This window comes from Macrobrachium nipponense, chromosome 27, assembly GCF_015104395.2.
Source record: "Macrobrachium nipponense isolate FS-2020 chromosome 27, ASM1510439v2, whole genome shotgun sequence".
In the NCBI taxonomy this organism is placed as follows: domain Eukaryota; kingdom Metazoa; phylum Arthropoda; class Malacostraca; order Decapoda; family Palaemonidae; genus Macrobrachium; species Macrobrachium nipponense.
Window position 1 is genome coordinate 16,834,939 of NC_087216.1, and position 26,390 is coordinate 16,861,328.

At 39.7% G+C, this 26,390-nt stretch overlaps 1 protein-coding gene and 1 long non-coding RNA gene across 4 annotated transcripts in view; one reads left to right on the forward strand and one right to left on the reverse strand.

Annotated features, from left to right (window-relative positions):
• Positions 1 to 1,247: 1,247 nt before the first annotated feature.
• The window catches only part of LOC135200866 (lysophosphatidic acid receptor 4-like), a 75,402-nt gene continuing 50,259 nt past the window's right edge, over positions 1,248 to 26,390 (reverse strand). Inside the window, exons 2-7 of one of the 3 annotated variants that reach the window (XM_064229580.1) lie at positions 13,453 to 14,088; positions 8,241 to 8,367; positions 7,603 to 7,709; positions 5,448 to 5,577; positions 3,399 to 3,574; positions 1,248 to 2,677 (exon numbers count right to left, since the gene is read on the reverse strand). In XM_064229580.1, the coding sequence (XP_064085650.1) occupies positions 2,047 to 2,677; positions 3,399 to 3,574; positions 5,448 to 5,577; positions 7,603 to 7,709; positions 8,241 to 8,367; positions 13,453 to 13,670 (1,389 nt within the window). In that variant the 5' untranslated portion in view covers positions 13,671 to 14,088 and the 3' untranslated portion in view covers positions 1,248 to 2,046. Of the gene's footprint in view, positions 2,678 to 3,398; positions 3,575 to 5,447; positions 5,578 to 7,602; positions 7,710 to 8,240; positions 8,368 to 13,452; positions 14,411 to 26,390 lie in introns of those variants that run through there. The other 2 variants (XM_064229581.1, XM_064229579.1) reach the window with 2 other exon arrangements.
• On the forward strand, positions 16,752 to 17,944 carry LOC135200548 (uncharacterized). Its single transcript, XR_010311310.1, has 3 exons — positions 16,752 to 16,884; positions 17,082 to 17,183; positions 17,473 to 17,944. It is a non-coding gene; the product is annotated as an uncharacterized LOC135200548 (long non-coding RNA).

Sequence of the window (26,390 nt, forward strand, 5' to 3'; positions counted from 1 at the left end):
TGAGAATCAGCAGCATGAGCAGTGACCTTGGCATCCACGTTTCTCATCCGTTAAAACCGGGCTGACAAAAACTGTGGGGGAATGAGGGCATAGAACTTGTAAGGTCGTCCTATCAATCAATGATTACACACTTGCAACAGGCCTTTGAGGTCTCTTGTTAGAAAGACACTAAGAAGTTCAGGGTCGTGGTGTATACATACAAGCATTACTAAAGGGGCGTATGTAGCGTCCCTTCGGCCCCTAGCTGCGCCCACTTTTCAGCCCTTTACTTTACCTCCATTCCCTATTCCTTCCTTCATTCTTGCTGTCCAGCACCTCTAACTTTTACTTCTTGGTGCAACGGTATAGAGTTTTCTCTCAGTTCCACCTTTGGATCCTTTGTCTTGTCCGTCTAGATTTCGTGAATGGTCCCAACAGTATATAAGCCACAAAGGATTACATTAACAAAACACGCATTTACAAACGCAATATTTATATAAAAGTCATTATAATTAACCATATAAATAAAAAGGATTTAACTAATTACATAATGAGTAACTAACTCTATATAGTAAGGTATCGCACAGAAATGACAAGTAAGGTTACCCCAAGAAAGTTAAAGGAATGGCCAGATTTCTTCTGAAAGTGACCATCACTTCCAGTTTGACACGAGTTAGAGCAAACATGAAATGCCTCAGGGTGGAGTTTTTGGTTATTTCCATAACGGCGTGATAAATATATATATATATATATATATATATATATATATATATATATATATATATATATATATATATTATAGTATATGCTATATATATGCACAAGGTTTTTTTATCATAAAATACTTTGCAAATATTCTCTCTCTGTAACGGCGTCTATAACCTAGATGTTGTGACGCCAGTTTTAATTGACACACAATCTCAATCTCTCTCTCTCTCTCTCTCTCTCCTCTCTCTCTACATACACCAGTATCATGCACCGTACTCAAGTCTTCGCTCAAGTCTCCGTAATACATTTAACAAAATTAAGTACCTGAGGAAGAATATAATACAAAATCTGAGTCACTTTCCATCAGAATGTATGTATATATACGTATATATATATGTATACATAATTTTATATATATACATAATAATATGTATATACATACGTATATATATGGGTGTGTGTGTGTGTGTTCACACTTGTCATACACAAACATAATATATATACTATAATTATATAATATATATATAACTAATACTATATATATGATTATACTACACTGTGTTTGTGTCCGTACGTATGGAACAGTGACCAGGGATTATCTCACTACAGACCTGAATCTTTAGGAATATCTTATCAATAGCTTGCGCTATCGACGTTTCCGTGGATAAAGTCTTCCGGTACAGATAAAAACTGATATACAGTAAGATTAACAACAGATATAAACGAGGGTTTTGTTCAGACAGGTACATGCGAAGTTTAGCGTAACTGAGAACACAGCAACTTGAAAATTCCTGAACATTTTTCAATGCATAGATCATTTATTTATTGACCAGTCAATCACTTTCTGGAATCAACGCGCATTCCCTCGTTTCTTTACGTTTAAAATCACAGATGAACTTTTCGGTTTGATTGGAGTCTTTTAATGCCAGATTTCCTGTCATTCCGGGTCGTCCTTGAAGAACTAATGACACTTCACGCAGGGTTTCATAATCATGCGATCAATATTGACGACATTTATACATAGTAATAGTTTCTCGTTGGACGAGTGGTTGCGCTCGCCTACCGATTCGGTAGTCCCGAGTTCAATTCCCTGCTCTGCCAACATGGAATCAGAGAAATTTGTTTCTGGTGATTAGAAATTAATTTCTCGATATAATGTGGTTCGGATCCCACAATAAGCTGTAGGTCCCGTTGCTGAGTAACCAATTGGTTCCTAGCCACGTGAAAAATATCTAATCCTTAGGGCCAGCCCTAGGAGAGCTGTTAATCAGCTCAGTGGTCTGTGGTCTGGTTAAACTAAGATATACTCAAATTATACATAGTAATGGCCACTGGACGCAAGTTAATAGCTCGAAGCGCTCATGAGGAGAACGAGTGGCACTTGGGCAATGACCACCTGCGAAGAATGACCTCGCAGTTCTTCTGGGAGTACGGCAGAGGTAGAGGCACCGAGCAAGTCGACACCTCCAAGGGCGAGCAGAAGGAACTCGCCCTCGACTCGTATTGCAGCTGGTAATCTCCAACGAGGAGGTCCCGGTGCCGCTCCTCGCACTCGGAGATGGTTCGCACCTTGATCCCGGAGGTGGACAGGAAGTTGTTGGAGCTGTTGGTGATGGAGAACACCGACTGGTGGTGACGCCCCCGGAGATTCCGCTGCGCGATGGACCGGGGGTGGGTCGTCGTCGTCGCCGGAAGCTGCACCTGGCGTCGAGTGACGAGCGCCAGGAACTGGCAGTAGGCCTTGCGATACTTCTCGTTGCTGACGACGTAGATGAAGTTGTTGATGAAGTACTGGCACCAGTAGAGGCAGTAGATGACGATGCCGAGGTCCTTCAGCGTGTCCCTATCTGACTCCTTCAAGGTCCCGACGCCGATGTTGTAGGCACACAGCGGGATGACACAGATCAGATACACGAACAGCAGCATGAGGATGACCCTGGTGGTCCGACTCCTGCGCAGGCCTTCTTTCTGCCGGGGTCCTCCTCGAGTTCTGCAAGGGGTGGAAGTGGTGTGAGGAACAAATGAGTGTTTTTTTCAGGCAACGAATATAACTAAAGGCTCATTTTCAAAACCTGCTCCTGTATGTGAAGGTTTGGTTATCAGTTGCCACACAAAATAAAGTGAGCAAATAATCGTTTCATATATTTCCCAAAAGAATAAGGCTTTTTTTTTTTCAAGAGCTGTGGACTTAATCGTATTCGTTACATTATCTCTACAAAGGCTTGCAGTACTCATTTATTGAAATCCGATTTACAAATTGCCAAAAGAAATTTTTTCAAGAATTTAAAACAGCCTAAAAAAACTACATGCAAAGACTTCCCTAATTTACCTCACACCTTATCATGACTTGATCCCAGAAATGGGTTGTAATGGCATATGAAATTTGGGCAAAGGGCATAGCGCTTGGACCTATGAGGTCATTCAGCAATGAAAAGGAAATTGAGAGTATAGAAAACCTCCAGTTGCACCTTAAAACAATTGTAAGAAGGCGGAAAGTAAGACGGAAGAAAGAGAATATGAAAGGAAGCATAGTTAAAGGAATGAAAGGGGTTGCAGCTAGAGGCCGAAGGGATGCTGCAGAGAACCTTGAGGGATGCCAGCAGCGCACCTCACCACTACCCCTCTACAGAGTTGATCCCAGACGCAGACGAAGGCGAAGGCGAAGAATGATAACAAACCTGAAATCACATAGAAGGCAATTAACTACTCACACAGTGAACAGTAGGATACGTGCATCCTTGCTGTAGATCTGGCAAAGGATGACTATGTATCCTATCAGGATGAGGATACAGGGCACCAGGCTCTCTATGGCGAAGAACAGAAGACGAGGCCTCTCTTCAATGAAGTCGCACTTGACGAAGGCTTCGTTGTAACTAAAGGATTGCTCCTGGGGGAGAGAAAAATATTGTCATAAAAGGAGCCCATAAAAATGCCATAATTTAGAAAGAAAGTACTATATTTCAGAGACTGCTGTCTCTCTCTTCAGGTAGATGAATGAGAAAAGTTACAGAAAAGGTGGTATTTATACCAAGGGATCCATCCACAGTTAAGTCAGTTTAGGTCACTCCGACTGATAATTCTTCTTTATTCCTCTTAAGCATTGGTTGAGGGAAGACTTTATCAATGACATCTGAATCCCATGTGCCCTTTGAGATGTTCATTACATGCCTTTGTTTAGTCAAGGGCGATTCTATCATCTGACTTTTGTACTGACAGTTGCTGCTATAAATTATACGTAATAAAATCCAGCTTATTCTGTGGTTATGGCCATTTATATGGTTGAAAATAACTGAGTTCTGTTCTCCATACTTAACTGACCATTTATGTTGTATTAATCTCTGGGGAAGTGATTTTTCTGTAAAACCGATGTAAGATTGGTCACAGTCCAGACATGGGATTTTGTAAACACCTGTGTCCTTGGGGGATGTCTTTTGTCAGACATTAATCAGGGATTTGGCTATGGTATTTGGGTAGGTAAATGCAAAAGGGTTAGATTTTCCGAGAGTTTGGGTCACCTTCTTAATCCTGTCCTGGTGTGGATTTTTTTATTTTATTGGGTGTCTCTCTGGTCTTGAGGGGGTCGGTAGAAAATTACGTTTGCTTTGTGAATTGCTTTCTCAATTATATGCTCAGGATACCTTAATTAAAGACAAAAGCTGCTTATGAATTAGTTCAAATTCTTTTTCCAGGAAATCTGGGGAACAAATTCGTAAGGCTCTTAAGAATAGGTTGCTGGCTACGCCTATCTTGGTAGGAATGTCATGATAGCTAAAGTAGTGAATGTGTGAAAGTGAGAACGTTGGTTTTCTGTATATGGTAAATTTGTATTCTGTCGTGTCTCTAATTATTAAAAAATCAAGAAAAGGAATTATTTTGTCTATTTCCTATTCAACTTTAAATTTGATGCGGGGTACTAATCGGTTTAATTTTGAAAGACAAGACCAGAGAGACACTCAATAAAATAAAAATTCCACACCTGGACAGGATTAAGACAGTGCCCAGACTCTCGGAAAGTCTAACCCTTTTGCATTTACCTACCCAAATATCTTGGCCAAATCCCTGATTAACGTCCAACATAAGACATCCCCTAAGGACACAGGAATTTACGAAATCCTATGCCTGGACTGTGACCAATCTTACATTGGTTTTACAGTTTTTGCTAAAGCACATTGAAGGTCACCATCTGACATTCACTCAAGTGCCATGGGGAGCGCATACCCCCTGATAAACCCTTGGCATACCCCCTGGGGTACGCGCACCCCAGGTTGAAAACCTCTGGTTTAAAGAGTAGAAAAATAGAATTGCTCTCTTATGCTCGAGGCACAATAACCATACAAGGTCTTCATGTAATTTTACAAAAACTGTAGTTATTAAGTCTTGAAACCTAGAATAGTTTTCATAAATGGAAAATTCTGAAGCATTACATTTATAGAGATACATTATTCTATGTGCTAAGAAACAAGAATAACATTAATACCAATTGGTACATACAATAAATCACAATTGATAATGAGGTTGTTTTTCCTTGGGCTGAACACAGGATCGAGAATGGCTGACAAAATTCTTAAGGCCGCCACTAACGTTTGGTTATAACTGTAGTACATGCCCACTGTGCAGGGACAACTGAACGTTAGTGGCTCCAGTTTTGCCTGCATAGTCGGACTGTGCAGGCATAACTGAACGTTAGTGGCGGCCTTTACAATAATAAACATTGCTATTGCATAACAAGGGGTGTATGCAGTGTTAAAAGGTACACTTACCGACGTGAGCGTGTGTACTTGACACAACAGTCCGAAGGACCAGATGAGGACGCAGTACAAAATTGCTTTGTTTCTCGTAAACCATTTGCTTTTCCCCTGATGACTCCTGTACTTGTAGATGCAGACGCTCCTGATGACGAAGGAGAAATGGCAGAATTATTATCATTATTATTGCAAGATAGAAAGGCCCTGAAAAGTAGAGCATTGGAGATACGTCTGTGAAAGTTATAGTGGACTCTACTTCCCACTGGAAGAGGAGGCTGATTTTTATTTTTTGCTCAGCGCCAAAGAGAAAAGGTATATAGATAAAATAAATATATATAAGCGAAAAAGCAATATAATTGATCGATCCAACTTTTTGCGTTATTTGCCGTTGCAACGACCGTGGAAATCGACTCCGTAAACACGATTATGGTTATAATAGAGCAATTAAAAATTGGAAATTCGTGAAGACTTGGAGTATGTGTGTGGAGGGTGAGGGGTTAGTTGGGGATGGACCGGGACGGGGTCTTGTAGTAAAGAGGTCTTAGGCCCCGTCCACACGGTCGAGCTTTGGTCGACGAACTTTGTCCGATGTGACGTCAGAAGCGGAGAAACAGCGAGAAAAGTCAGAACTTTGCCGCGGTTTCTCCGCTTCTGACGTCACATCGAACAAAGTTAGTCGAGCAAAGCTCGGTCGTGTGGACGAGGCCTTATGGCTCAAAGAAAACAAAGCTGTTGAGAGGCACTGTCGATAAACCAATTATTTTAATTCCATTATGAAAATCATCCCTTAACATGTGATCATTCAACATTTGCTTCAGACTTTTTTTTTTATAATGTTCTGGACCCTAGAATATCAAGGGTATGATATGTGACACGTACCAGGAAAGGAAAACGGAATGAAAAAGGTTAGTTATGAGGTAATGTCATCCAGCTCATCAGCCTCCTCGCTTTCTTTATTCTGGCTAGTCTGAAAAAGTTATTAGCTATATTCTGTCTGGTCAGTCTGTCTTCACAGCTCTAGCATTGACTAAGACCTTTTCCAAGACTTTGGGCTTAATTAATTTTTCAACGAAAGTTATGAAGCCCGACGGGAAATGACCGAATCCGTAACCTGGATTCCTCGAGAATGTTGTTGCTTATTGTCAGATTAAGTTTGCACTGAGTAAGAACCTCCGTGTGTTTGTGGGGGTGGGGGGAGGGAGGGTCGTTGGGGGTTTGGTTAGTGCCATCAGTGCACATCACGGGGTGCTATGTAGGCATTACTAAAGGTTCTTTGCAGCGTCCCTTCGGCCCCTAGCTTCAGCCCCTTTCATTCCTCTTACTGTACCTCCGTTCATATTATCTTACTTCCATCTTTCTATCCTACCTCTCCTACCAATGATTTCATAGTGCAACTGCTTTGAGGTTTTCCTCCAGTTACACCTTCCAAACCTACCTGCTCTCAATTTCCCTTCCAGCGCTGAATGATCTCTTAGGTCCCGGTGCTAGGCCATTGGCCAAAACTCTTTCTGTTCCATTCCATGAAGCCAGCACAGGCTTTTCCCTCCACGAACATTTCGGGAAACGTTTAGCAAAAGCAAACAAAGTCTGCGAGTATTTGTGCGATCCTCAAAGTGATAACAGACTTAATTAATAGTCGAGATAATCGTGGCGAGAAGAAGGGATATCCGGTTTGAAAATGCGCACAGAGTATTTGTTGATAAGCTCGTCGTGTGCTACAGACTGCAGCGTTAACCTTTGGAGATAATTTTATCTATTCATTCAAGATGATGTGAGGCCTTCCTTGAAGCAACTGCATCTTCATACAAAAGAAAAAAACGCCATTGACAATTAGCAACTTTAATATCGCGTTATCCCTATTTATTTATACTATTGGACATCATTTGGTTTCTTAAGTAAAGGTCAATGCCTCTACTTGATACCTGTCTACGGTAGAATTAACGTAATCTAACATGACCTAACCTTAACCTAACCTAACCTAAACTAATTTACAGTGGTATTTTCAACTCATAATCCGTAACACTGTTGTGACAATAGAAGCTGCTTATTTACATTAGAATGTTATGAAATGATGATGGTGATGAAAGAATTTCAGTGATAATAGGAATGACCTTAGCAACGGAAGCAGTCATAATAAAATCGTCCAAAAGGAAGAGCGACCTTGACTGACCTTTCCAGGGCCATGAGACCCAGCGTCATCCACTCAGAAATGGCGTTGGCGTAGCGAAGGAAAGCAGAGACCTTGCAGGGTAGACTGTCTACTTTCCAAGGACACTCCTGCAATTGAAGAATAAAAGAGATCATTGCCTGGTTAACAAAACAGAAGCCTGACTTTGATGATTTGCATAAGACGGAAGCAGCATTTTTATCTGAACACTGTAAAAGCTTTGCCTTGTTTTGACATATAAAAAGTTTATGGTAAAACTAGAAACTGCTACCGTTTTTTAAGATAACATGGAAGTAGTTTTATTTTTATTTGAGCTATATAAAAGCTCTGTGTGTGTATGTGTTTTTTTTTTATATATACCACAAAAAGTTAGGGGCAAAACTTGAAACTGGTAGCACGGCCTGGTTCCGGCCAGTCGCCAACCGGAATATTGACCATCTTTTTGTCCATGTTTTTATTTATATTTACGTCTTTTCTCTATGTTTATGGTTTCTAGCGTCATGATTGTTTTACGTTTGACTTCACCCTCACCCAGGGGCTGGTACTAAACTCGAGGTGCCCGTTTTGCACATATATGTAAATGGAAGTAGCCAAACCCAGAAGGGTTGCGGTAGTTTGGCAAAGTGGAGAGTACTACGTACACTCACTTCGTTGTATATTCTGTAATAAGTCGTGAAGATGAAGGGCAAGTTGATCGCTGAGTAGAAGAGGTCGGCGATGGCGAGGTTCGTGATGAATACGGTGTCCGCCGTGAAGTCCTTGATGAATCTGAAATCGTCGCGAAACTCGTCAGTACATAGAACATACTCTATCCGCTGCCTAGTAGTCTGGAGGCTTCATTACCTTCGCCTGGAAACCTACCACTAAGACAGAGACTGTCCGCTAGACCCTATCCGTTGCCTAGTAGTCTGGAGGCTTCATTATCTTGGCCTGGAAACCTACCACTAAGAGAGAGACTCTATCCGCTAGACCCTATCCGTTGCCTAGTAGTCTGGAGGCTTCATTACCTTCGCCTGGAAACCTACCACTAAGAGAGAGACTGTCCGCTAGGCCCTATCCGTTGCCTAGTAGTCTGGAGGCTTCATTACCTTGGCCTGGAAACCTACCACTAAGAGAGAGACTGTCCGCTAGACCCTATCCGTTGCCTAGTAGTCTGGAGGCTTCATTATCTTGGCCTGGAAACCTACCACTAAGAGAGACTATCCGCTAGACTCTATCCGTTGCCTAGTAACCTGGAGGCTTCATTATCATGGCCTGGAAACCTACCACTAAGAGAGAGACTGTCCGCTAGGCCCTATCCGTTGCCTAGTAGTCTGGAGGCTTCATTACCTTCGCCTGGAAACCTACCACTAAGAGAGAGACTGTCCGCTAGGCCCTATCCGTTGCCTAGTAGTCTGGAGGCTTCATTACCTTCGCCTGGAAACCTACCACTAAGAGAGAGAGACTGTCTGCTAGGCCCTATCCGTTGCCTAGTAGTCTGGAGGCTTCATTACCTTCGCCTGGAAACCTACCACTAAGAGAGAGAGACTGTCTGCTAGGCCCTATCCGTTGCCTAGTAGCCTGGAGGCTTCATTATCATGGCCTGGAAACCTACCACTAAGAAATAGAATGCACCAGAGACAGGTAAGGTTGCTGGGGCACGACGAAGTAACCTTTAGATCCCCCCTGGTATACGTCCCTGAAAGGCCCGCCAGGGTTCGAACCTGGGTACCCCAGAAGAAATTATTCTTTAATCAAGTGTAGAACCTTCGGGCGGGGCAACCCATTCAATGGCATCATCAAATCTTAATTCCCAGCAAAGATTAATAATTTTGGGAGTTCGACAGTTCAGCCGTAAGAGCTCATTGCTTGGGGATGTCATGAAAAACGAACCTTACTAAGAGACTATTTAAAGTTTCTATTTTCTTTGAGGCTAAGAATAAGAATTACGATCTTTTCTTTTACGATCTTTTTCGATCCCTTGTAAATAACTCATATTCTCTCTCTCTCTCTCTCTCTCTCTCTCTCTCTCTCTCTCTCTCTCTCTCTCTCTCTCTCTTTTGCACTGAAACGTTAAAACGACAATAATGATTATTATGACATTTGTTGTGATAGCGATACAGATATTATTGTGACGACGATGGTCACAAAGGGAATAATAATATAGTCTAGCAAAAGAGAATAGAAAAAAATGGATAAAACTTAAAATAAAACATTGGTATATCCACGATCAGGAGACAGACAGAAAGAAAAAATTCTGCTCCAGCAAGATGAGAGAGAGAGAGAGAGAGAGAGAGAGATACATCAGTTGGTTTGTTTGAAAGACGAAAGTGAATAAATGAGCAAACTCTTCTTCTTACAAAAGCAGAGATTATGGAAATGGACGAAGGGCAACAGTTAGCAAGCAATGACTTCCATATTTAGTAGCAGTTCATGCAGGATGCTATTCAGTTACATCCAACGCGGAATCAGAGGAATTTATTTTTGGTGATAGAAATTCATTTATCGATATAATGTGGTTTGGATTCCACAATAAACTGTAGGTCCCGTTGCTAGGTGACCAATTGGTTCCTAGCCACGTAAAAATATCTAATCCTTCGGGCCAGCCCTAGGAGAGCTGTTAATCAGCTCAGTGGTCTGGTAAAACTAAGATATACTTAACTTTATTCAGTTACATGATAATGCAAACTTGTCCAAGGTGTGTTGGTATTCCGTGAGGCATGAAAAAATATCAACAGCAGATTGTCTTATAAAGGAGTGAATCTACTATAGTAGATTCACATTATTCGACAATTACACAGATGGTCTATCTTTCCTTCTCGGCCTCCTCCGTTAGTTCATTTCCGGTCATGTATATTTTATCGTTTTCAGGAATCAGGGTCAATTTGGCTGTATCTTCGTTCAAGGAGGAGGAGGAGGAGGTGGAACATGTCTCCGTTGAGATCTTGAAGGCGCGATCCTTCTCTGCTTTTTTTATTTTCTTCCGTTTCTTTCGGCCTCGCAAAAATATCTAATCATAAATAAGTCTTGCGTCTTTGAATTTAATACAAATATTAATTTCAAATCAACAGCCTTGATAGGATCGTCAATACGAGGACGTGTATGCTTACGTACGTATTTCTCTCTGAGAAACTCCAGCCGTGTATAGTACTACTCATCTGTATGCTATAGTAGATTCATATCAACCGTGCGTCTGATGTCTAGGCCAGTCCCTCACGACGCTCCTGATTGGCTGTTGATAAGCCAATCACAGGACTGAAAACTCTCAGTCTCTCGAGAGAGTTCACACGGGTAGGATGTATGTTCCACCCCTCCTGAGGGATACGTTTGAAAGACGTATCCCTCAGGAGCGGTGGAACATACATCCTGCCTATGTGAACTCTCTCGAGAGAGAGACCGAGAGTGCCCAGCCCTGTGATTGGCTTATCAACAGCCAATTAGGAGCGTCGTAAGGGACTGGCCTAGACATCAGACGCACGGTTGATGTGAGTCTACTAAAGTATACAGATGAGTAGTACTGTACACGGCTGGAGTTTCTCAGAGAGAAATACGTGCGTAAGTATACACGTCCTCGTATTGGCGATCCTGTCAAGGCTGTTGATTTGAAAATAACATTTATATTGAACTCAAAGACGCAAGACTTGTTTATGATTAAATATTTTTGCGAGGCCGAAAGAAACGGAAGAAAATAAAAAAGCAGAGAAGGGTCGCGCCATCAAGATCTCAACGGAGACATGTTCCTCCTCCTCCTCCTCCTCCTCCTCCTCCTCCTCATGCTTGAACGAAGATACAGCCAAATTGACTCTGCTTCCTGAAAATAAAAATATTCACGACCGGAAATGAACCAATGGAAGAGGCCGAGAAGGAAAGATGGGCCATCTGCGTAATTGTCGAATAATGAGGAAATGACCAAGAGAAAGGACGTGGTCTATGAGACAGAATCAAGACACTACGGGGAGTAGGAAGAGAACCAGGCATCTTACAATCAACTGCAGAAACAACGAAGGGGTCAAGCATGCAGATCCTGCAAGTAACGCCCTTTGAAAAGGTAAGGAGATGACAAAGGATGAAAATGGTCATGAATTGCTGTCATTTCGCGACCTTACGTGAACATGGAAAGCCACAACGACTTGTCAGTTTTACAAATCGATATGCATGGCTTTTGATAAAGGGTTATTTATATCTTTGAAACATCTTCGATTTTTTTCCCTTTTTTGCCGAAATGGAAAGTAAATTCAACAAAATCATGAAATATCGATGAAAGGGGATTGGATAACTAAAGGAGGAATGGAGAGGCTTCATTCGAGAGAGAGAGAGAGAGAGAGAGAGGAGAGAGAGAGAGAGAGAGAGAGAGATAAGAAGCCGCTGGCATTTTTCATCAGTGATTCATTTCCGTGTCTCAGTTGCTGAGAGATATCATTTTCCAAATCACGCGTCACATACCGAAAGTTTACCGATTACCTGTGTTTACTGTGTTTGAAATAAGCTAGAGAACTGAACATTTTTTCATAAACAAATTACGTATAGTTATGCCATTATTGATTTGTTAAAAAATCGTATGCAAAATGCCGAGTAAGCCTGTATTTGCAAATTGTGTGGACACACGCGTATTTGTATATATATGTATGTATGAATGTATATATGTATGTATAAATGTATGTATATACACACATATCTATCTATCTATATATATATATATATATATATATATATATATATATATATATATATATATGTGTGTGTGTGTGTGTGTGTGTGTGTGTTCGCGTGCGTGTGTGTTGTGTGTGTGAAATGCTGGTGTTGAATGAAAATGAAAGCAAAATAACTGAATTTGTTAAGATTAATCATTTGTACTTTAACCACTGAGCTGTATTGTAGACATTACTTAAGGTTCTTTGCAGCGTGCCTTCGGCCCCTAGCTGCAACACCCCTTTCGTTTCCCTTACTGTACCTCCTTTCATATTCTCTTTCTTCCATCTTACTTTCCACCCTCTCCTAACAATTGATTCGTAGTGCAACTCCTTTGAGATATTCTTCCTGTCACACCTTTCAATCCTTTTACTGTAAATTATCAGTGCCACCGTCATTATCAGTTGCTTTTTTTTTTTTTTTTTTTTTTTTTTTTTTTTTTTTTTTTTAATTGGCGTTTGTTTATTTTGACTCCCCGTCACGAGAGAACGGGTGTCGTTGATTTAAAGAAAGCGTATCTCTGCACTTGACTTTCGTAAACTTTTTTTTTTTTTTGGAAGTTGGCCACAGAACGCAGTGAGACTTTAATTTTAGATTTGTCTGCAATTCAGCATCGTATCGGATGCTAGATATGAAAAATTTCGTGGAAGCATGGTTGAGTCGTTACGCTAATGCTTACACAGATAAATCAAAGTGAATAACTGATCCAAGCGGGTAAATGTCATCTAAATACTTTTATTGTTCGAGAAGTTATGAAATAAGAATCTCCGAAAGTACCTTTCACTTGAAACGTTTCGCAGGACGCCTAAGGTTGTTCGTGTTATGAGTTATTATTTTTTTTTACAATAACGTTTCATGATGTTGGTGTCATCACTGTTTTTAAAGTGCTGAGGATTTTGAAAAGCTTACCGTTTATTTTGCCGTAGTTCTTGTGGTGAAATCCAGAAAAAGTGATTCAGAGGGTATGTATGAAGATTGTCTTTATACACACACACACACACATACACATATACATACGTATACAGACACCAACACACACACGCACACCCACACACACACACACACACACACACACACACACACACATATATATATTTATATATATATATATCTATATATATATATTAGTTAATATATATATTAATGTATATATATTATACATCACAACAAAAGTCTTTTCCTCACCTATGTCTTCGCCTCATGGAGAACTGGTGGGCGAGGGTGCACAGCGTCATTAGATTTCCAGAGGTTCCCACGACGATCACGAAGAAGGTGACAAACATTCCCAACACGAGGGACCAATTTTCAGGCTTGAGGTTCGACTCGCAGCACCTGGAAGCTGTGTAGTTGCAGGTAGAATTGCCGCCGTCTTCTTCGCTGTGGAGAAACAACACCGCCTCCATGTCGACTCGTTGAGGGGCGTCCTTCTTTTATAGCCAGTTTCTCGACTTTCGTGTTCTGCCCTGCGCTTGTGAGACGCTGAATTGGGACTGTTGTGTGAACCACTTCCTGAGAGCTGTCTTTGGGGAATCGGTCCAGAGCTTATCCTGCTGACTCCGGATGGCGTGCCATTCGTCGTAATGTTTCTCAGCGTGAGTAGAATCGGTTTCCTGTAGTATAGATCGAAGGGTATGCGCTATAGTCCAAATGTTGAGTCACCGTCCACAGCAGCAGCAGCAGCCCCAGCTTCTCGAAACAGCGATAATTTCCAGGACACATGCCAGTCCTAGTCAAGTTTCTTACGTGGTGACAGCATGATAAACGAGGCGGTTACATTGAGACTCGCTCCGGTCAGCTGGCACCATCTCCAAGTTCTGGAATCTGCAAAAAGACGAGTACAGAAGAATCTGAGTACTACTACCCACTAAGAGGCGGATCGTATGCAGCGACGGGGGAACGTCATCCACACCACTAATTGCAATGACAGACCGAGCCAGAGTGTGGCTGCATCAAACTTGTATACCTGATAAAAATGATCTCCTCGACTCTTTATCTCTGCTGCGATAACGGGAAGGATGAAGGAGTTAAGGTGTCGCTCGGGTGTGACTCTGGTGCCGTCAAATGCGAGTATTTTAATCAATCGAGAGGTTGCACGACTGCAAGGAATAATGACCTGTCGGTACCAGTAGCTGGGGAAAGGTAACTTCGCCTCCAATGGTTAAATGTAACTTTTAAAATGTCCCAGGAGTGGCATGCTTTGAATTTTCCCCCATCAGGAATATAACGGAATAGAGAGTTTAGACCACAGCCCCCAAACGCTGGGGTCGATAAGGTCATCCAGCTCTGGAAAATAAGAGTAGGTAGGCCTGAAAGGTGTAAAAGGAGGAATACCTCGCAGTTGCGCTTTGAAATCATTGTTAATAGAGGGTGGATAGCAAGATGGAAGAAAGATAATATGAATGGAGGTGCAGTAAAAGAAATGACCTTAAGTAATGCCTACAGTGCACCCCGTGAGGTGTACTGACGGCATCCTTCCCTAGGGGGAACTTTATCTTAATAGATTAGATTAAATATAACTTAAAGCATAGCTTACAAATGCCACTTTTTTTTTTTTACCCAATTGTGGAATTAACTTTTCTTTATGAGTCAACTCTTTCATAAACATTATCCTGAGTCTGTAAACTGTCAATCGTATCATATTCCCAGCCTAATCTATTCTTGTCGCCGGAAATGACAAAGATGTGATTATAACTTTACTGTTTCTTAGTGAAATGTTTGTCATCGAAGCTGGTTCCGTGTTAGATATAATTACGATGCTTCATTGGCAAATGTTTGTCAGCGAACCAGACGTAGTTGTAGATGCAACGGAAATGTTTGATGAGAAAAATGTTTGCAGCCGAAATTTAGATATAACTCTGCCTTGTCGTTGCTTGATTTATAATGTTATGATAATGGTACTGGGAATAACAATGTTTACCACTGAACGTCACGTGTACGACACATATGAAACAATATCTTAAGAAAATGAAGAGAAATCACTATTAGAGAGGAAATTCTTGGAAGGAACGAACGAACTCTTCATAGAAATGACTCTGTCATTAACATTAATTCCGTAGATGCTGACAGAGTGGGTATAAGATATATATATATATATATATATATATATATATATAGATATATATATATATATATATATATATATATATATATGTATATCCTCTCCAGTATCATTATTGTAACGTTACAAATCATTGTCTAACATGGTAATATTTCTCAGGCAACAATATGTGTGTTTTATATATATATATAAATATATATATAATATATAATATATATATATATATATATATATTATATATATATATATATATATATAAAACACCTATTGTGCCCGAGTAATAATTCATGTTAGACAATGATTTGTAACGTTTACAATAATGATAGTAGAGAGGATATACTTATATATATATATATATATATATATATATATATATATATATATATATATATATATATATATATATATATATATATGTATATAGATATATATATATATCTTATACCCACTCTGTCAGCATCTATGGAATTAATGTTATTGACAGAGTCATTTCTATGAAGAGTTCGTTCGTTCCTTCCAAGAATTTCCTCTCTAATAGTGATTTCTCTTCATTTTCCTAAGATATTGTTTCATATATGTCGTTCACATGACGTACAGTGGTAAACATTGTTATTCCCAGTACCATTATCATAACGTTATAAATCAAGCAACGATAAGGCAGAGTTATATCTAAATTTCTGCTGCAAACATTTTTCTCATCAATTTCGCTGGCAAACATTTCTCAATGAAACATCGTAATTATATCTAACACGGAACCAGCTTCGATGATAAACACTTTTCAAACTGAAAAACAGTAAAAGTTATATTTCACATCTTTGTCATTTCCGGTCCACAAGTTATAGTTTAGGCTTGGGAATAAGATATATATATATAATATAGTATATATATATATATGTAATATATATATTATATATAGCATATTAATAATATATATATATCATATATATAAATATAATACAATATTATAATTATATAGTAATATAACGTTCTGGGTGCATATAATCCTATTGCCTTCATTCATAATTTCGCATCGCGCTTGCATTAGTGAGCCCCTAGATCACACTTACCTATACATGATGCATTTCACCATTGCCTGTAGTAATACTTTTAATTGAATGACTAACCGTTATCATAATTAAAACCTTTCTATAAGTCAGTCTCTGTTGTATAGTAGGCTATCAAAATCCTATGTCAGAGCTCTGTTCCAAGGATCAAGCCTTTTTATAATAAGTCAGTCTGTTGTGTATAGTAGGCTATCAAAATCCGATGAGAGAGCTCGGTCCGAAGGATCTATCTTATGTCGCTGGCTTGCTATTCGCTACCGCCATCTATCGGCCGTTCGCTTCGCTTGACGGAAGGCGCTGCTTGAGCGTCCTTGATTTTCCATAGCAAAGCAGTGAGCGTTACAGCCTACAGGCCTGTGTCTGATCATTTGCGGATCAACGTGTTGGTGTTTTCATCGCTGAGGGCTCGTTTGGGGGTTGTTGTGACGCCGTCGAGAGTGTCCAGTATAAGACGTGTGTTACTGGCCGGTGGACCGTGGTAGTCTACTGGTTTGGGTAATTGTGAATTTGATTTTTATTATGAAATTGTTGTTAGCTGTGCAGTCACATTGATCTTGTATTATGAGACTGTTGTATGAGTTGTCCAGTCGTTTGCTTACTGATTCAACATGTTGTCCATACGTTAATAGGTGAATATTTTAAATTTCTATATCTTTCTGTTGTAGCTAAGGTTCTCTTTATATTTTTTTCAGATTTGTGAATCCTGACTGACGTTGGTCTAAGTTTTGTTATGGGTTGAAGACAAGCATACTTCCTGGGACGATTGGTAAATATTTTTCCTTCAAAAGCAAGAGGTAATGAACACTCCTTTATTAGTAAAGCCTTTAAATATGCAAGCCCATCCTCCCCCTTCAGGGGCGGAGTCCCTGAAGGGTGAGGATATCCTCATGGCGTACGGTAGACTTTGTCTACCGTACGTCATGAGGGGGCTTGCGGAAAAAAAAAAAAAAATACAAAAATATTCCACAAAGTATGAAAAGAAACTTTTATAATTTATCCTAGGTCTCAAGATTTTAAGGTTTGCGCGTATTTTAAGTTTGCATAACCAATTTTACGGAACTGATAATTTAATTCTTTCGGCAGCTTCTGATGGTAAGAAGCACATTGCTACATGACAAACCAGGAAACTGTGACTTATCAGAACATTACTGTAGAGCTGAGAGCCCCGAATCTACTGATGAAACACAAATCGGTCTGAAGTAACTTAAATTTGGAAGCCTTTCTTCATAGGAATCTGGCCATCGCGAGTTCCGGAATGGCTGGGCGGTGCTCTTACTACAGGCTTTAAATGTTCTCATTGGGATTTGCTATAAAATAACTTGGGAACACAGTGTAACAAGACAAAGATTCTAAGTATCTCTTATATGAAAGCAAGCAATGGAGTTGAGCATTGCTTGCTGGATATCCATCTTATGTCAAATCTCAACACACTCGTGCTTTATACCAGAGTTCAATGGTTTTCAGATAAAGCTGAATTTTGATGGTAAGAAATGTGTAACTAATGCATTTGTATATAGACATGCCTTTTAGTCTAGTAAATAAGATTGGTAACTAATTATGAATTAAATTTAACCTCAGATTGGCATCAAAGGTTTTTAGCACTTTTTTTCTTTGGTTACTGAACATTTTAATCCAGTTAAGACAATTACTGGTTGTCTTTGAGTACTAGATTGGCAATGTTTCACATAAGAAACTGCTGTAGTCAAATCAATGCATAAATGGAGTTGCCAGCTCAGACTTGAGGTTTGAATGTTTTGCTTTATGAAGTGGTATAGGGAGGAAAGTAGTGGTAGTTGAGTAACATCTAATGGTAGGGTTATGGTTGAACTATATCGAATGACTGAAAAAGGCTTTTTAGCTGAAGTAGGGGCTGTGCGAATTTTAGCACAAATCCACAAGTCATGGAAGGTATTAAGTTGGATTATATGACCTCGAAAGTTTCCGTGAACATAAGTTATGGAGTGCTTGAATTGAGGTTGTGGGACATTATCCATCGGGATGTTAGGTTTGAATGGTTTGGGATTCTTTAATGATACTTTTAAGCAATTTCGTTAGTTTAAATGAAAAAACGGTAGTGAGCTGGAGGCACTCCAGGAACTAGTTGTTAATGTGAGGAAGCTCCCAATAAGCTTACCTGGAAGACCTGCTAACTATCGCTGTGCTAGGTTCACTTTTTTCTAGAAGTTCGCCGGTCTATGTAGTTATCTATGCTAATTGAGGGACTTCGATGGTATCCATTCGTATTTCAGGAATTTTATCTTATCGAAGGTGGTGTCATTAGTTTCATACGGGTGGTGACTGAATTGGTTACAGGAAGTCCAACGGACCACTTATTAGTGTTAAGTAATTGGGGATTACCCAGTGATCGGGGAATCCTATAGCATTTAAGTTTTTAATTATATTGGCCTGCCACCTCGGTGGCCGCGAGTACAATTATTGGGCATTCCATTGAGGTGTGAGAGATGTGTATTTCTGGTGATTGAAGTTCAATCTCTACGTGGTTAGGAAGTCACGTAAAGTCGTTGGTCCTGTCGCTGAATAACCACTGGTTCCATGTAACGTTAAAACACCAAACCGTCCATCATCCATTATTCTAATTATCGCGAAGTACCCAGATAACGATTTAATTCTTAACTATGGGTATTTGTTACCATCTGGGTTCTAGATAACGAAATCTTTGCTATCGCCTTGAAATTATTAACACATTGGCATTGGGTAAGAGGTCAGGTCATAGCTGAACCTTTCAGAATTTGTATTTTATAACTTTTAAACTTAAATTCGCAATTCGCAACGTCCTTCCTTTGCAAATGTTATTGCTGAATACCCTATAATTGTCTTGAGTGAAGGAAAGTGTTATTCAACCGCGAATATCAAATATTGATCAAACAGTAATGACAGTAGGCCTGAAAGCTCGGCTAGATTTGAATCTCTTGGATGCACTAGGACATATTTTATTAGGTTAGGGTTCGAAATTGACTGGACTATTTAGTACCTTACACTTTAGTTCGCGGAGTTGTTCCCTGTATCCTCATTGTGCTGTCATATGTAAGTACAATGAGAACCCAACGACTTCGTTAATCCTTGTTGATGAAAAAGTCTTTCATTATCAATGTTATAATGAGCTTTGAGACTTGGAATCAATCGGTACAGTATTTCATAATATCTGTGGAGGAAGCAATGCCCAAGAAATCTAAATCTTCTCAATTCTGCTGAAAGGATGAATGCGTATATTTTGTAGGCACAACAAAGTCTCGGATGACATTACGTCCAGAATGAGTTATTAATACGGCCAAAATCATGTTTAACGCAGGTCCACCCCAGCTGTTTAGGTGACCGGTAATAGTCAGCCGTCAGCGGACCTCATGCCGTGCACTGTAGCATTACTTAAAGTTCTTTGCAGCGTGCCTTCGGCCCCTAGCTGCAACCACTTTCATTCCTTTTACTTTACCTCCTTTCATATTATCTTACTGTTCACCCTCTCCTGACACTTGATTCATAGTGCAACTGCTTTGAGGTTTTCCTCCTGTTACACCTTTCAAACCTTTTACTGTTCAGCGCTGAATGACATCATAGGTCCCAGTGCTTGGCCTTTGGCCTGAATTCTATATTCAACTCGACTCAATAAAGTCAGAAAAAAAAAATCACAAGAAGTCGCTTTAATTTATGGTGGACGGGGATGATAAAGTCATAAACGAGTATTTGACCATATCCAAAGGCCAATACAATATTGGTCTTGACTATATCCATACACCGAATCAGGAGCGGCTTCCGTAGCAGAAGATTGAAGATAAAAAGAGGGGGATATCACAAGATAAGCTCTCGCCTTTCATTCGTCTGATTATCGCATTATCTTTTTTTTTTATCGCATTCTTTTTGTGCGGGTTCCATTAGCCTCTCGAAACGACGGCGTTATCACGTCTTGCATCTGTCAAAAGCCTGGCCATTATTGACTTTGATAACTGGTAGATCAAACGCTGGCAGCTCAGGAAGGGCTTAGAAAAGGGGAGAATGTCCTAACTGCCTAAGTCCAACGTTGGGGAAATCCATCATGTATGTTAACATGACCCTCTATGGGGGGTACAGCCGATTGGACTTAGTCGGAAGTGGCTGTTTAAACAAATAATAATAATAATCTATGGGGGTAGCGTGTCAGTGCACCTCACGCCATTCACTGTAGGCGTTATCTTTTTTGGTGCATCCACACGGTCGAACAATGTCCGACAGACAAACATTGTTACCAGTTAACAATTGTCTGCCGGTCTTTGCCTTGTGATCAGAGTAAAACACAGTTGTATACAACCTCATCTGGTACCACTGTTTGTTGCCATATCTTCTTCCATAGCTTTAACGCTTATGACGTCATTCTGCTTCGCCTATGAAATGGTAACAATGTTTGTCCGTCGGACATTGTTCGACCGTGTGGACGCACCTTAAGGTTCTTTGCATCGTCCCTCCGGCCCTTAGCTGTAACCCCTTTAATTCCTTTAATTGTACCTCTGTTTATATTACTTTTCTTTAATCTTACTTTCCGCTTACCTAACAAGTGCTTCAACTTTACTTTCAACATTATCTTAATGATATTTACAGTCTTTTGTTTGTTTTTAGCCATCCCTAAACGAGCTTGTACTGAACACGCAGTAAAGGTTCGGCTCGGTCAACGCGGAATCGGAGGAATTTATTCCTCTCTATAAGGTATTTCGGATCCCACAATAAGCTGTAAGTCCCGTTGCTAGGTGACCAATTGGTCCCTAGCCACGTAAAAATGTCTATTCCTTCTGGCCAGCCCTAGGAGAGCTGTTAATCAGCTCAGTGGTCTGGTAAAAGTAAGATATACTTATTTACTACGACGCAAAGGTGGATACATACCGAGTTAAAGAAAATAAATCCCCAATGGGCTTCTACTACTTTCTAGGAAAGAATAATGTGGCTTATTTTCCGGTGGAAGTTTTTTTCCTGTGACTTTTTTTTCTACTTATTTTTTTTTTTTACCTGGATTCGAAATAGGATGGGACAGAACGCCATATTGTTTTTGTTCATTGTTAAGGTCATGTTATGACCCGATGTAAGGGTGGGCGAATATTTATGATCCATTTTCCAAATGTTGCTCCTACTCTCTCTTAATGAAAAGTGCCGCTCTAACGATGCACACTGGTTCTCTTGAAGGGAAGTGTTACATGCCTGATTATCTGTCAACCTTGTGATGGTATATATAAGTTAACCTAAATTGTTGGCGCCTCTGACGATAAGAGCTTCGTAATTCTATAATTATTGTAAATCCAAGGATTGAAATAATGCATTAAGGATTTTTTTTTGAGAGAGAATCTTAACAGTTATGGATTTCATACGTATATATGTATATATATATATGTCGTTTTCCCTTAATAGGGAATGGCTCCAGAGTGAATAGGAAAAGGCCACTGCCCCATTCATCATTACTTTCTGAAACAAGAATGAACCCCTGTGTAGGAAACATCTACAACATTAACCGCTTTGCCTTGTAAGAATCATTTAAACCTACGCTCTTCGTAAATCGTTGCGCGCACTTTTATCAGTGAGACTTCGGTTTCGTAGACAGACACTCAACAACACATATCCATGGAGTAACTATTAAACAAATTGCAAAGCTCGTTTCATAGCTGGCATAGTCTTTCTTCTTCCGCTCAAAAGCTGGGAAGACGTCTATTGCTTCTTTGGTGATTCAGCCCATCCTTCTTGCTTTCGTTTCTTCTTGCTTTCTTTGGGCGTGGGTTAGAAATGAAATGAAATTAAATCACGTCCAGTTAGCATTTGCGTGGACAGACCATAACAAGCCCCCGTCCACACGGTTGGACTTTTGCCCTTCGAACTTTGTTCAATGTGACGTCAGAAGCGGGAAAAGTCAGACCCTTATTGGCTGTTTCTCCGCTTCTGACGTCACATCGAACAGAGTTTGTCGAGGAGGGGCCTTTAGGCAAAGTGAAATGCTTTTCCTAACTGGTATGGAGTTACTGAAATTTTTTTCCGGCATATTCTTGACATTTTTAGTCTTCTATTTCTTCTCTGTTTAATCCATGGTCGAGTTCGCGCTCTTTGAAGAGGCTTTTTACTTGCTGTTTCTAACACTCACTGAACGGCTCATTTCGTAGTTTGTTACCGTAGGGGGGTAGTACCGTCAGTGGACCTCATGCGGTGCACTGTAGGAATTACTAAGGTTCTTTGCAGTGTGCCTTCAGGCCCTAGCTGCTACCACTTTCGTTCCTTTTACTGTACCTCCTTTCATATCTGCTTTCTTCCATCTTACTTTCCACCCTCTTCTAAAACTTGATTCATAGTGAAACTGCTTTGAGGTTTTCCTCGTGTTACACATGTCAAACCTTTTAACGGTCAATTTCCGTTTCAGCACTGAATGACCTCATAGGTCCCAGTGCTTGGCTTTTGGCCTAAATTCTATATTCAATTCAATTCAATTCAATGGGTGGTCCTTATGTATGGTAAGGTGTGAATACGAATAAAAGGGACTGTTGTGGACCTCTGGAAGTTTCCTGTCACACACTAGACCTTGAAATATCGTAGGATTGACCAGGAAAACGCGTGGGGAAAACCCCATGCCTTGCCACGTGATAACGGCGCCCAATGTAGGTCATTCTGATAAGACCTGGGTTAAATCCTTAGATCGAATATTCGTGTAGGACAGCGGCGGCTCTCGCTGTGGTGTGTTTGGTCATGTTCCTTTTATCACTTATCGGTCGTTGGGGTTGGGTTGGGGGAGGTAGCAAGAGAGAGAGCGAGAGAGAAAGATGATGATGATGATGTTATAGGTAGTGCAAAGAGATAGAGGATGAAATGGTGTAGTAGATAAAAGAAAGAGAGATGTTTTAGTGGATAAAACAAAGATGTCTTAGTAGATAAAACAGAGAGAGATGTTTTAGTGATATAAAACAAAAAAAGAGAAGTTTTTTTTAGTAGATAAAAATGTTTTAGTAGATAAAACAAAGAGAGATGTTTTAGTGAATAAAACAAAGAGAGAGATGTTTTAGTGGATAAAACAAAGTTAGAGAGAGAGCGGTATGTTTTAGTGGTTAAAAACAGAGAGAGGTTTGTTAGATAAAACAAAGAGAGAGAGATGTTTTAGTGGATAAAACAAAGAGAAGTTTTAGTAGATAAAGATGTTTTAGTAGATAAAACAACGAGAGATGTTTTAGTGAATAAAACAAAGAGAGAGATGTTTTAGTAGATAAAACAGAGAGAGAGAGAGAGAGAGAGATGTTTTAGTGGTTAAAACAAAGAGAGGTTTATTAGATAAAAACAGAGAGAGATGTTTTAGTGGATAAAACAAAGACGTTTGGTGGATAAAACAAAGGGAGAGACGTTTCAGTAGATAAAACAGAGAGAGCTGGTTTAGTTGATAAAACAAAGAGATGTTTAGTAGATAAAACAAAGAGAGATGTTTTAGTGGATAAAACAAAAGGAGAGATGTTTTAGTAAATAAAACAAAGAGGGAGATGTTTCAGTGGATAAAACAAAAAGAGATGTTTTAGTAAATAAAACAAAGGTGTTTTAGTAGATAAAACAGAGAGAGCTGGTTTAGTTGATAAAACAGAGATGTTTAGGAGATAAAACAAAGATGTTTTAGTGGATAAAACAAAAGGAGAGATGTTTTAGTAAATAAAACAAAGAGGTTGATGTTTCAGTGGATGAGGCAGAGATGTTTTGGTAGATAAAACAAAGAGAGACATGTTTTAGTAAATAAAACAAAGGTGTTTTAGTAGATAAAACAAAGAGAGAGAGAGATGTTTTAGTAGATAAAACAAAGAGAGAGAGGCTTTAGTTGATAAGACAGAGAGAGATGCTTTAGTGGATAAAACAGAGAGAGAGGCGTTTTAGTAGATGAAACAAAGGGAGATATTTTAGTAGATAAAACAGAGAGAGAGAGAGAGAGAGAGGTGTTTTAGTGAATAAAACAAAGAGAGATGTTTCAGTAGATAAAACAAAGACAGATGTTTTAATAGATAAAACAGAGAGGTGTTTTAGTTAAAAGTACACGGAGAGACAGAGAGAGACTTATGCCAAAATGTTAACCACCAGTTACCAAGTTGATTATCACATTACCAATTAATTCAACGTCAATCAACTGGATTAACTTTTTACCCTTTCTTTTCAGATAATGACCGTAAGTTAGCTGATAAAACATTACCCAGAAGAGTAATTCCGCTGTACCCAGGTAAGGGCCTCCATATACGCGGGTATATCAGTGAATTCCACGTAATCGGTTCTTTTGTGATTATGTGAGATGTTTGAAGGGGAATGATGCATTGGCATAGATACTCTGATTACTTAAGGTTGAGGACACTCGCTTCCCTCTCCCACGTATTCCACTACCCCTACCTTACCTTATCTCTCACCTATCCCCCTCCCTCCCACAAGCATGGGCTCACACACACACACACACACACACACTGTATACCTCAAGAGGGTTTCAGCAGAAATTATCGTTGATCCCAAATCACAGATAGTTGAATAAGTGTTGTATTTAAAACTTTTTAGAACTAACCAACTCCATAATGCATAAAAAACAAGTTATCATTATATGTATATAGAAAAATTGTAAAGCACAAGAATCTTTAAAAATGCTGTTAATTTACGACAAGTATGAACTGTACTTTGCCTCTTCAAAATTTAGGATAAACCTGTATCCTTTTGCAAAGCTTCAGGTAAAGGTCACCTTAGGTCACTATCGGCGCCAACCCCAGGTCACCTTTGGACATGGGGTGTAATCATTTACAAGTAGGCTTACGCCAGTGCGGATTAACGGATGTGATAAAGGGCTTAGATTTATTTTTCTTTTTTTATCAATCTTTGCTCAGTTCACATTATTAGGGATAAGAAAGGAAATATCTTTCTCAGTTTGTCGAATGTTTTCAGTTGCTTTGACGATTGTGGGCTAGGACTCAGATTTCCAACGCCTCCTTTTTCTCTTTGTTTAATTAAAACGTTTCGGTCGAATGACATTTCTTCCTGTAGGGGGTTAGCGCCATCAGTGCACTGTATGCGGTGCACTGTAGACGTTACTTAAGGGTCTTTGCAGCATCTCTTCGGCCCCTAGCTGGAACCCCTTTCGTTCCTTTTACTGTACCTCCTTTCATATTAACTTTCTTCCATCTTACTTTCCACCCTCTCCTAACAATTGATTCATAGTGCAACTGCTTTGAGGTTTTCTTCCTGTTACACCTTTCAAACCTTCTACTGTCAAGTTCCGTTTCAGCGCTGAATGCCTCATAAGTCCCAGTGGTTGGCCTTTGGCGCCTAAATTCTATATTCAGTTCAATTCGATGACATTTCTAATTGTCACTCTGTATCTTCCCTAACATAGTTTAGCGTACAATTACACAAACCTATCTGTCCACACAGATTCTGAAGTAAAAACTAAAAATACGCATTTATTTTTGCTTCTACTCAAACATGAAACCAAAGCTACATAAAGAAGAGGTCAGAGAAAGAGAAACATACAAATCCTTCAAAGGAAGTAAACGAAAAGGCGAGGTTGGGAGCCACTCCTTCCTTACTGAGCGCGAGGGAGTTCCCCAAGGGACTTGCCCGTCATGATCTCTTGTGTACAGTTTTTCCCAAATTATCCGTCTTTTGATGGCGATTACATGTGCAGTGATTTAAAGTCTTAAGTAAGAGGATGCTGCATTCCACGATCCTTCCGAGTTCTTAGAGTGGTTCTCAACCTGGGGACCATGGCAAGAATTTAGGGGGGCCATGGTGGGCTGTTGCAAATTATACATTCTTAAATAATGTTAGGAATCTGAACCAAATTCAAATTTGCTATTGTCCGCTAGTCTTTTGTAGTCTAATGATGTAAGTTAAGCATATCACAGAAATCTATCAAATATAAGATAATTATGACTGTAAACTTCGTAATAAAGCAACGGTGTTCTCTTCATCAACATTTTATTTTATCATTATTTTTTTTTTTACCTTTTTTGGCGGGGTGGGATTTGGGAGAAAAATGAAGGGGA